At 38.2% G+C, this 12,801-nt stretch overlaps 2 protein-coding genes across 2 annotated transcripts; both read right to left on the bottom strand.

Moving 5' to 3' along the window:
* Nucleotides 1-4,646: 4,646 nt before the first annotated feature.
* Nucleotides 4,647-6,047, bottom strand: LOC144962284 (galactose-specific lectin nattectin-like). Its single transcript, XM_078895192.1, has 2 exons — nucleotides 5,888-6,047; nucleotides 4,647-5,263 (listed from the first exon to the last, which is right to left on the bottom strand). The coding sequence occupies exons 1-2, from the start codon at nucleotides 5,928-5,930 to the stop codon at nucleotides 4,749-4,751; spliced, it is 558 nt and encodes a 185-aa protein (XP_078751318.1). The 5' UTR covers nucleotides 5,931-6,047; the 3' UTR covers nucleotides 4,647-4,748.
* Nucleotides 6,048-10,143: 4,096 nt separating this feature from the next.
* LOC144962283 (galactose-specific lectin nattectin-like) lies at nucleotides 10,144-11,957 on the bottom strand. The gene is made up of 2 exons (XM_078895191.1): nucleotides 11,386-11,957; nucleotides 10,144-10,760 (listed from the first exon to the last, which is right to left on the bottom strand). The coding sequence occupies exons 1-2, from the start codon at nucleotides 11,426-11,428 to the stop codon at nucleotides 10,192-10,194; spliced, it is 612 nt and encodes a 203-aa protein (XP_078751317.1). The 5' UTR covers nucleotides 11,429-11,957; the 3' UTR covers nucleotides 10,144-10,191.
* Nucleotides 11,958-12,801: the final 844 nt, after the last annotated feature.

Genomic DNA, 12,801 nt, shown 5'->3' with positions numbered 1-12,801 from the left:
CCACTACTACTACAACCACCAACACATCATCATCACTACTGCTACTACTACAACAACGACACCACATTAACTCTACCATTACTACTACACCACCATCGCCACTACCACTACTACTACAACCACCACCACCACCTCATCATCACTACCACTACTACTACAACCACTACCACCACTCGTCATTACCACTACTACTACAACCACCACCACATCATCACTACCACTACTACTACAACCACCACCACCACATCATCATTACCACTACTACTACAACCACCACCACATCATCACTACAACTACCACTACTACTACAACCATTACTACCACATCATCATCACTACCACAACTATTACAACCACCACCACCACATCATCACTGCCACTACTACTACAACCACCACCACCACCACATCACCATTACCACTACTACTACAACAACCACCACCACATCATCATCACTACCTCTAATACTACTACAACCACCACCACATCATCATCATCATTACCACTACTACTACAACCACCATCACCACATCATCATCACTACCTCTAATACTACTACAACCACCACCACATCATCATCATCACTACAACTACTACTACAACCACCACTGCCACATCAACCATCACTACCATTTATACTACAACCACCACATCATCATCATTACTACCACTACTACAACCACCACCACATCATCATCACTACCACTACCACTACAACAACCAGCACCACATCATCATCACGACCACTACTACAACAATACAACCACCACATCATCACTACCACTACAACCACCACCACCACCACCACCACATCATCATTACCACTATTACTACTACAACCACCACCACCACATTATCGTCACTACCACGACTACTACTACATCCACCACCACATCATCATCATCTTCACTACTACCACCACTACCACATCATCATCACTACCATTTGTACTATAACCACCATCTCCACTACATCAACATCACTACAACCACTACCACATCATTATCATCACGACCACAACTACTACAACCACTATACCACCACCACATCATCATCACTACAACTGCTACTTCAACCACCACCACCACCATATCATCATCACTACCACTACTACTACAACCACCACCACCACAGCATCATCACTACCACTACTACTTCAACCACCATCACCACGACCACATCATCATCACTACCACTACTACTACTACAACAACCACTATCACATCTTCATCATCACTACCACTATTACTACAACCACTAACACCACATCATCCTCACTACCACCAGTACTACAATCTCTACTATTAGGTATTGGCGCTTTACTTCATTTAAAATAAGGAAACTTTGGGATTATATTTGCAATGTGTTTATGTAGCATAGTTTAATTCTAATCAGTTATCTATTTAGAACTATACAATATGTAAACACAATACCAAATACCATCCCAATTCCTTTGTCTTGTGTGCGGAAATTCCTCTTTCGGCATTGAAATTCCTACGAGTGGTCTCTGAAACTCCTGTGAGCCAAATTTAAAGTTGGCGTCTCTGGATGAGTCCTTGGAAAAGGCTTTTACTCACATTCTCTCACCGTACTCAGGTGAAAAATGAGTGCCTGGCCGTTACCAGTCTTTGTCCGAAAAATTGTAATGTCACCTAACAGGCGTCATGTCCCGTCCTACATGTTTATGTTGCTGTTGACCAGGGACCCCTTGTAAAGCGCTTTGAGCACATTTTGTGGATATTGCGCTATATAAAGCTCCATTATTTTTTTTATAATATAGGATACAATATTTTTAGAAGTTAGTCTGCTATTTACGGCTATTAAGATATCCTTATGTTATAACCTGTCATGTACAATTCTAAACGACGGGGATGGATGGCGACATTCCATATCTGTAATTATAGAGATCTACTCATTTTACACGACAAATTAATAATGAATTTCACTGCCATGCTATTCTCTCCTCTATCGAGCAGAGCACCCTAGCAACTCCACCTCAAGGTGACGCAGCTTAAGTAGTAGTAGCAGTAGCAGTAGCAGTAGTAGTAGTAGTAGTAGTAGTAGTAGTAGTAGTAGTAGTAGTAGTAGTAGTAGTAGCAGTAGTAGTAGTAGCAGTAGTAGTAGTAGTAGTAGTAGTAGTAGTAGTAGTAGTAGCAGTAGTAAGTAGTAGTAATAGTAATGGTAGTAGTAGCAGTAGTAGTAGTAGTAGTAGTAGTAGTAGTAGTAGTAGTAGTAGCAGTAGTAGTAGTAGTAGTACTAGTAGTAGTAGTATTAACAGTAGTAGTAGTAGTAGTAGTAGTAGTAGTAGTAGTAGTAGTAGTAGTAGTAGTAATAGTAGTAGTAGTAGTAATAGTAGTAGTAGTAGTAGTAGTAATAGTAGTAGTAGTAGTAGTAGTAGTAGTAGTAGTAGTAGTAATAGTAGTAGTAGTAGTAGTAGTAGTAGTAGTAGTAGTAGTAGTAGTAGTAGTAGTAGTAGTAGTAGTAATAGTAGTAGTAGTAGTAGTAGTAGTAGTAGTAGTAGTAGTAGTAGTAGTAGTAGAAGTAGTGGAAAAAGTAAAAAAACAGAGGAGGAGGATGAGGAGATGGTGAAGGAAGAGGAAGAAGAAGAATATGATGATGAGGAGGAGGAGGAGGTGTTGGTAGTGGTGAAGGAGGAGATACTTTATAAAAGGTGTGTGTGTGTGTGTGTGTGTGGAGAGAGAGAGAGAGAGAGAGAGAGAGAGAGAGAGAGAGAGAGAGAGAGAGAGAGGAGAGAGAGAGACGAATATATTGACATCCTTGGGGCTGGGAGAGACTGGTAACAAAATGAAAAAATAGTATTACCATTATCCAAAAATAAAGTAAGGCATAATGGACAAAAGGGAATGAGATTAGCTGAAGAGTAGCGCCCCTTGATTGGACGTCACCCATAGTCTGTGACGTCACCGGCGGAAAAGTTATTAGAGAGAGATTGTCATGTTAGTTGTTGGTTCCGCGAGGGCGAGAGACGCATGCGCACAATCAACATGACGTTCTCTCTCTAATAACTTTTCCGCCGGTGACGTCACAAACTATGGGTAACGTCTAATCAAGGGACGCTACTCTTCCGCTAATCTCATTCCCTATTTCATCAACAAGTCAGGATTCCAGCCAGAACCAGAGAACCAGAACTCTCAGATTAAAGATGTATTGACATGTTGAAGTGTCATCTCAATTCCTCGATAGTTGACGTCGAAGATTTGGTTTGTTTTGTCTGTTTTTAGTTGTTTAGGGGGGGGGGGGGGGGGCGTATTTTTTGGGAAAGTGTTTGTGTGTGTGTGTGTGGGGGGGGGGGGGGGGGGGGGGGGGGTGCTTTTTTGGGTGTGTTTGTTGGTGGGGAGGGGGGGGGGGAGTTTTTGTCAATGCGTAGAGTTGTATGTAGCCTGCCAGTCTTATAGAGCAGTAAAAGTTGGTGCAATAAAATAAACTATATCACGTGACCATTTTAGAAGCACGTGGCAAAACACATGTTCCTGGCTTTGACAATGGAATCACTTATTTCCTTGAGCACTACTAACGGCAACTCACTAGACCCTGCACAAACATAAAATTAAATATGACGTCAAACTATAAGTCCTGGTGGGTTCTTGTGTCAGGCTATATGTTAAGGATGGCTACGTACGTTTAATCCGTTCAAATCCTTCCTAAAGAAACTACTACAACCACCTCCACCACATCATCAGACTATTGAATCCAATTGCTCACACTTTGTGAGTTCATTTCTTTCCACGAAGATATCTACCAAAATCGTTAGGTGTCAGTTTAGCCAGTGAATTGTCGTGTCTGAAAAACAATGCATTAAAAAAATTAGACAGAAAATTCGTCCTTCAAATATCGATCGATCCCTCATCTCGGCCAAACTCTCTTACCTGGGACTTTACGAAGTCTCCGGTTTGAGAGTTTTTGCCAAGATGAGGGACATTTAAATCTATCGATATTTGAAGGACGAGTTTTCTGGCCAGATTTTTAAATACATTGTTTTTCAGAGTTGAACAGGTAATTGGTTAAATACTAATGTGAAAAATGCCAAGTTTGAAAGTGAAAGCATTATTTCACCTTTTGATTCACAGAGGGACACATATCAATAAAAGTCATCATATTGGTTGCTCTCTTAAGAAAAATCTATTTATTATTCTTACAACAGTCAATTCGACTAATTTTTTATTCCGTAAGTTCAAAATGCGTTGTTGTTTTGTTTTGGCGCCAGGTTTCCCCCCGCATTCTCCAGTAATCATCATATCTTTTTACACCAAGGTAATAGTCATTGCTGTCTACACCAATTCATTCACAGCCTGGGTCGGACGTGGCCATCGTTAACTTATAGCCTGACACTGACCAAAAAATGACGCCAAAAGGCACGTCTTTGCCCACAAAAGAAATCAAATCGTCAGTTGTATTCAATAGTTCAACCAGTGGAATCATTTGTTTCCTTGATCACTACTAACAAAAACTCACTAGACGCTGCACAAACCTAAAATATGACGTCAAACTATAAGTCCTCGTGGGTTCTTGTGTCAGGGTATAAGTTAACGATGGCTACGTCCGGGTAATAAGTTCATTAATCAAAGTAACCAAGATATCTTATCTATCGAGATGTAAAAGAAGAAAAAGGAAATAGAACAATTGAAATTAATTTAATTTGCAGTTTAATCAAAAGTATTACTTGATGACGGTTGTTTAAAAATCACACTTGCGTGTATTGGAAACACCGCTTTATAACAAATTTCCATTTTAAGGCATGGCTCCAACACCTGTGGTGGCATTCGTCTTGGGCGCATATTCGCAAATGTATGGTTTTTTCTGATTTACCCAAAGATAAGAATTGCATTTATAATCTTCCCATAATCCATTCTTTATATTGATAGCTACGCAATCTTCGTCCCTAATGCGTTGAAAAAAATATTTATTGGGTCCTTCCCCAGAATCAAAATGAGTATAGTTCATTCTAGAGCCATCTGACCACAAATACGATCCCTCCTCTTCTTGGTCTGTTAGTCCAATCCAGATACCTTTTGGAGCTTTCTCTTCTGAGTAGAAGTATCCTAGTTGAACCCAAATAAATCCTTCTACATATTCGTCCTTGATCGAGGCGAGAATTCCATTGTCTTTTCCACAAGCTACCACCGCCTCGTTGTACTCCTTATCATGATGGAAGTTAAAGGTGTAGCATTTATTGCCGAAGATTTTAAGGTACATGTTTCTGTCCAAGGCATCTGGACAGTCTTTTATCGTTATTTCGGTATTTGCTGAAAAAAACAACACAAACGTAGAATTTTTCTAGATGGAAAATATACAGCTGTGTGAATAATAAATTTCATTCGGCTCACTGTTACATTATCCCTACAACCAGAATTTAATTAAACAAAATGTCATTTTTTAGCATTATGGGGTGATAGTCACTTACACTTATAATATTGACAACGCATAATTGTCAAACCACTTGAGGTTACCGTGTTCGAGCCCTGCAGTCGGCAGAAAACACAGCTCACTGTTAAACTTGTACATTTTGCGACGCGGCAATGGCGCCCGGGATACCTCGACTCATCTACAGAATATATTTTCCTTGAGGATGAACGGAATTCATTTATTTATCTTTTTTTTCATTGCTGTGGTAACACATCCATTACTGTTTATAGCTAGGAAAAATATTCAAAGATGTGGTTTTGTCTTTTAAAATAAAAGTGAACTCTTACTCTGCACAATCTCCACTAAATGTATTGTTATATTATAGAAGGGTCTCGCTCATAATCGAAGTAGCTGATCATGTTATGGCCTGTGAGGTGTAGGTATTTTTGAGAATATAATATTCCTAAAGCTTACAACAAACGAGCTTATATGAGAAACACACAAATGAAATGATCCCAACTTACCAATCTCGAAGAGTATCAGAGCTAAAACAGCGAATTTCAACATTGTAAAATTTGTCCAGACTTCTTCGAACAGAATTGTTGAGCAGTTGAAAACGGCACGAGTAGTAAGGACACTGACTAAACCAATCTGTTATATATATTTAATTAGTCAAACTGAGACCAGTATATCTTATCTTTTGTCTTATCAACAGATGTTAGTTCTCTGGGCATCATTACAAATCCTGCAAGTTCCATTTTTAACATACATCGTGATGTGTTTGTAAGATATGTTGTATTATTTTTTTAGTTGCTGATTAAAACCAAAGATCTTTGTAGTGGCTTATGATTTATACGACTGAACGAAACTCACAACTCACAAACACAGTAAGCCACAAAACTGGAGGAACGAACTTGACGTCACTCAGCTCTTTGTTATTGTTTTTAGCCAGCCATTTTTATGAGTAGTTCTCATTAAACTTTATCAATTAGATTATAAAAACGTTTAAGGTTACACATAGTTTTGTATGTTGAAATCTGGCTGGCGGATGTTGTGAGTAAATTAAATAAGTGGATAGCATCTTTACCAATCCCCAAATTGTAGATACGATTACCATATGTTTTTTCCCTTTATTTATGTTGCGGCTTATCTTGGTATTGGACGGTGTGTGACGTATGAAATCGTGTTTTAAAACTTCTCCGTATGTCGATATTTACTGTTTAACTCTCTCAGTACCATCTACTTTCAGAATTCTACACGGAACTTCATACTCATCCAACACAAAAATAGATTTTTTAAACTGATAAGTAACGAGTATATGCTATATTTTGTACAGAAAAATGAGTCCAGCAACACAGTGTCGAGTTTTATCGCTATAACTATAACAGAATGAAATCAGAGTAAGAAAATTGTTTGTTCCATCGTAACGAATGTGACGATTTTGTATTGGGTGGTAAGGACAGGGTTAAAGACTATGTTGTGGGTCATTTTTTACCAATGTATTATTTGTTTGTTTTTCTTTTTAAGGGTTTTACGGCGCTTGCAACACATTAAGGTTCAATCAGCGCCAGTAAAAAGGAAGAAAATAGGATAGTAAAAAGTTCTAGGATTACAAGTAAAGCACACCAAGAAAAAGTAAGACAAAGGGAACTGGGAACAAATAGGGATCAGATTTAGATTCCAAGAGCATACCACCATTGTACTTAGTTTGAGATCACCTATAAGTCACATATTTAAGGGGAAAATGTGTCACAATTTGTTGTCTTTTTTGTTATTTTTGTTTTTTGTTTTGTTTTATTTTCGTTTGTTTTTCTTGTGTGTTGTATTGTTTGTTTGTTTGTTTTTTGTTATTTAAGGGGGGGGGGTGTTACACAGATTGAAGAGAAAACGTGTTATTCATTCATTTGACTGTTGATAGTTCATAATGCCTCTCCTCACACCACCACATCATTATCGCTCTCACCACTACTACGAACCCCATCACATCATCATTCCTAACACCACTACTATAACCATATCATCATTCCTACCATTACTAATACAACTGCCGCCACAAAATCATCATCGTTCCTCCCATTACTAACTGCAACAACCGCTTTCACCACACACATCGCCTCACTACTACCACAACCACTACTACCAGCACATCACCATTCCTTCCACCACCATTACAACAACCGCCACCAAAATCATGTCATTATTCCTAACACAACTACAAAAACCACAATCCACAACTACCACATCATCATCATCATTCCTACCATTAATAATACCAATGTCACCACCACCACCACCACATCATAATCCTACCACCACTTCTACAACTACCGCCGTCACTACCACAACATCATCATTACTACCACCACTACTACAACCACTCCCACCACCTAATCATCATCCATATCATCACTACTGCAACCAAGACGACCACATCATCATTCCTACTACCACTACTACAACCAAAAACATTACATAATCATCCCTCCCAAAACTGCTAAAATAACTATCATTTCATCGTCTCTACCACAGCTACTAAAACATCACGAGAACCACATCATCAACCCTACCACACAACCACCACCCCATCATCAACCCTACCACAAAACCACCACCCCATCATCATCCATACCACAAAACCACCACCCCATCATCATCCATACCACAAAACGACGACCCCATCATCATCTCGACCACCACATCATTCATAAAGATACTGACGCCAAAAGACAAGTCTTTGACAACAAAGAAAACAAATCGTGAGTTGTATTCAATAGTTCAACCACGAAAACCATCACGAGAACCACATAATCATCCCTACCACCATCACAACTACCACATCATCATCATCCCTACCACAAAACCACCACCCCATCATCATCCCTACCACAAAACCACCACCCCATCATCATCTCTACCACAAAACCACCACCTCTTCATCATCTCAACCAGCACTAGAAAATCCACCACATCATTCCTAAAGAAAATGACGCCAAATGACAAGTCTTTGACCACAAAGAAAACAAATCATGAGTTGTATTCAATGGTTCAACCAATGGAATCACTTGTTTCCTTAACTCCCACCTCGTGGTTACCAATAATGAGCGCAATTGCTCCTCCCCATCTCCGAAGAGAAGAGGCGACACGAAAACAATATCACCGACTGGAGAAAACAACATCAAATGCTCCACTCAGAATAATCACCCAATCAGCCCCCACAACATCACGTCTAAAATCTCGCAAACCGTTCTACAAATCCAAAAAAGAACATTTCGACCTCTCTGATAGCTGGAAAACTGAATGGGAGAAAACAAACCAAAAAAAACAGTGATCTAATCGAAGACCCTACAGCAACACCACTCCCAGGTTTCTATACACTAAACAGAAAACAGTGGTCCTCCTGTAACAGACTACTTTCTAAACACGGTAGAACAGCATCTAATCTCCACAAATGGGGCTATATAACAACACCAACATGCCAAGCCTGTAACGCTCCAAATCAGGACATCGACCATGTGGTACTTCACTGTCCATCAACAACCATAGAGGGCGGCTATCCTGCTATCCACAAAGCTGATGACGACTACATCAAATGGCTGAATGAGTCACACTTGGAGGTGTGAAGACCATACGACACTACTACTTGTTTCATTGAGCACTACTAACGGCAACTCACTAGACCCTGCACAAACATAAAATTAAATATGACGTCAAACTATAAGTCCTGGTGGGTTCTTGTGTCAGGCTATATGTTAAAGATGGCTACGTACGTTTAATCCGTTCAAATCATTCCTAAAGAACTATTACAACCACCTCCACCACATCATCAGACTATTGAATCCAATTGCTCACACTTTGTGAGTTTATTTCTTTCCACGAAAAAACGAAGATATCTACCAAAATCGTTAGGTGTCAGTTTAGCCAGTTAATTGTCGTGTCTGCAAAAACAATGCATTAAAAAATTTGGACAGAAAATTCGTCCTTCAAATATCGATCGATCCCTCATCTCGGGAAAATCTCAAATCTGGGACTTTTTGAAGTCTCCGGTTTGAGAGTTTTTGCCAAGATGAGGGACATTTAAATCTATCGATATTTGAAGGACAAGTTTTCTGGCCAGATTTTTAAAAACATAGTTTTTCAGAGTTTAACAGGTAATTGGTTAAATAATAATGTGAAAAATGCCAAGTTTGAAAGTGAAAGCCTTATTTCACCTTTTGATTCACAGAGGGACACATATCAATAAAAGTCATCATATTGGTTGCTCTCTTAAGAAAAATCTATTTATTATTCTAACAACAGTCATTTCAACTAATTTTTTATTACGTAAGTTCAAAATGCGTTGTTGTTTTGTTTTGGCGCCAGGTTTCCCCCGCATTCTCCAGTAATCATCATCTCTTTTTACACCAAGGTAATAGTCATTGCTGTCTACACCAATTCATTCACAGCCTGGGTCGGACGTGACCATCGTTAACTTATAGCCTGACACTGACCAAAAGAGGACGCCAAAAGACAAGTCTTTGACCACAAAAGAAAACAAATCGTGAGTTACATTCAATAGTTCAACCAATTGAATCATTTGTTTCCTTCAGCACTACTAACAAGAACTCACTAGACGCTGCACAAACCTAAAATATGACGTCAAACTATAAGTCCTCGTGGGTTCTTGTGTCAGACTATAAGTTAACGATGGCTACGTCCGGGTAATACGTTCATTATAAAAAGTAACCAGGATATCTTATCTATCGAGATGTAAAAGAAGAAAAAAGAAATAGAACAATTGAAATTAATTTAATTTGCAGTTTAATCAAAAGTATTACTTGATGACGGTTGTTTAAAAAATCACACTTGCGTGTATTGGAAACACCGCTTTATAACAAATTTCCATTTTAAGGCATGGCTCCAACACCTGTGGTGGCATTCGTCTTGGGCGCATATTCGCAATGTATGGTTTTTTCTGATTTACCCAAAGATAAGAATTGCATTTATAATCTTCCCATAATCCATTCTTTATATTGATAGCTACGCAATCTTCGTCCCTAATGCGTTGAAAAAAATATTTATTGGGTCCTTCCCCAGAATCAAAATGAGTATAGTTCATTCTAGAGCCATCTGACCACAAATACGATCCCTCCTCTTCTTGGTCTGTTAGTCCAATCCAGATACCTTTTGGAGCTTTCTCTTCTGAGTAGAAGTATCCTAGTTGAACCCAAATAAATCCTTGTACATATTCGTCCTTGATCGTGGCTACAATTCCATTGTCTTTTCCACAAGCTACCACCGCCTCGTTGTACTCCTTATCATGATGGAAGTTAAAGGTGTAGCATTTATTGCCGAAGATTTTAAGGTACATGTTTCTGTCCAAGGCATCTGGACAGTCTTTTATCGTTATTTCGGTATTTGCTGAAAAAAACAACACAAACGTAGAATTTTTATAGATGGAAAATATACAGCTGTGTGAATAATAAATTTCATTCGGCTCACTGTTACATTATCCCTACAACCAGAATATAATTAAACAAAATGTCAATTTTTAGCATTATGGGGTGATAGTCACTTACACTTATAATATTGACAACGCATAATTGTCAAACCACTTGAGGTTACCGTGTTCGAGCCCTGCAGTCGGCAGAAAACACAGCTCACTGTTAAACTTGTACATTTTGCGACGCGGCAATGGCGCCCGGGATACCTCGACTCATCTACAGAATATATTTTCCTTGAGGATGAACGGAATTCATTTATTTATCTTTTTTTTTCATTGCTGTGGTAACACATCCATTACTGTTTATAGCTAGGAAAAATATTCAAAGATGTGGTTTTGTCTTTTAAAATAAAAGTGAACTCTTACTCTGCACAATCTCCACTAAATGTATTGTTATATTATAGAAGGGTCTCGCTCATAATCGAAGTAGCTGATCATGTTATGGCCTGTGAGGTGTAGGTATTTTTGAGAATATAATATTCCTAAAGCTTACAACAAACGAGCTTATATGAGAAACACACAAATGAAATGATCCCAACTTACCAATCTCGAAGAGTATCAGAGCTAAAACAGCGAATTTCAACATTGTAAAATTTGTCCAGACTTCTTCGAACAGAATTGTTGAGCAGTTGAAAACGGCACGAGTAGTAAGGACACTGACTAAACCAATCTGTTATATATATTTAATTAGTCAAACTGAGACCAGTATATCTTATCTTTTGTCTTATCAACAGATGTTAGTTCTCTGGGCACCATTACAAATCCTGCAAGTTCCATTTTTAACATACATCGTGATGTGTTTGTAAGATATGTTGTATTATTTTTTTAGTTGCTGATTAAAACCAAAGACCTTTGTAGTGGCTTATGATTTATACGACTGAACGAAACTCACAACTCACAAACACAGTAAGCCACAACACAGGAGGAACAAACTTGACGTCACTCAGCTCTTTGTTATTATTTTTAGCCAGCCATTTTTATGAGTAGTTCTCATTAAACTTTATCAATTAGATTATAAAAACGTTTAAGGTTACACATAGTTTTGTATGTTGAAATCTGGCTGGCGGATGTTGTGAGTAAATTAAATAAGTGGATAGCATCTTTACCAATCCCCAAATTGTAGATACGATTACCATAGTTTTTTCCCTTTATTTATGTTGCGGCTTATCTTGGTATTGGACGGTGTGTGACGTATGAAATCGTGTTTTAAAACTTCTCCGTATGTCGATATTTACTGTTTAACTCTCTCAGTACCATCTACTTTCAGAATTCTACACGGAACTTCATACTCATCCAACACAAAAATAGATTTTTTAAACAGATAAGTAACGAGTATATGCTATATTTTGTACAGAAAAATGAGCTCAGCAACACAGTGTTGAGTTTTATCGCTATAACTATAACAGAATGAAATCAGAGTAAGAAAATTGTTTTTTCCATCGTAACGAATGTGACGATTATGCTATGGGTGGTAAGGACAGGGTTAAAGACTATGTTGTGGGTCATTTTCTACCAATGTATTATTTGTTTGTTTTTGTTTTTAAGGGTTTTACGGCCCTTGCAACACATTAAGGTTATATCAGCGCCAGTAAAAAGGAGAAAATAGGATAGTAAAAAGTTCTAGGATTACAAGTAAAGCACACCAAGAAAAAGTAAGACAAAGGGGAACTGGGAACAAATAGGGATCAGATTTAGATTCCAAGAGCATACCACCATTGTACTTAGTTTGAGATCACCTATAAGTCACATATTTAAGGGGAAAATGTGTCACAATTTGTTGTCTTTTTTGTTATTTTTGTTTTTTGTTTTGTTTTATTTTCGTTTGTTTTTCTTGTGTGTTGTATTGTTTGTTTGTTTTTGTTTTTTTTGTGTTTTTTTTTAGAGGGGGGGGGGGTGGTGTTACACAGATTGAAGAGAAAACGTGTTATTCATTTTTGACTGTTGATAGTTCATAATGCC

Source organism: Berghia stephanieae, unplaced genomic scaffold (assembly GCF_034508935.2).
Source record: "Berghia stephanieae isolate SIO BIC M18660-M18661 unplaced genomic scaffold, UCSD_Bste_1.3 scaffold78, whole genome shotgun sequence".
In the NCBI taxonomy this organism is placed as follows: domain Eukaryota; kingdom Metazoa; phylum Mollusca; class Gastropoda; order Nudibranchia; family Aeolidiidae; genus Berghia; species Berghia stephanieae.
This window is presented reverse-complemented; position numbering and strand designations above follow the sequence as displayed.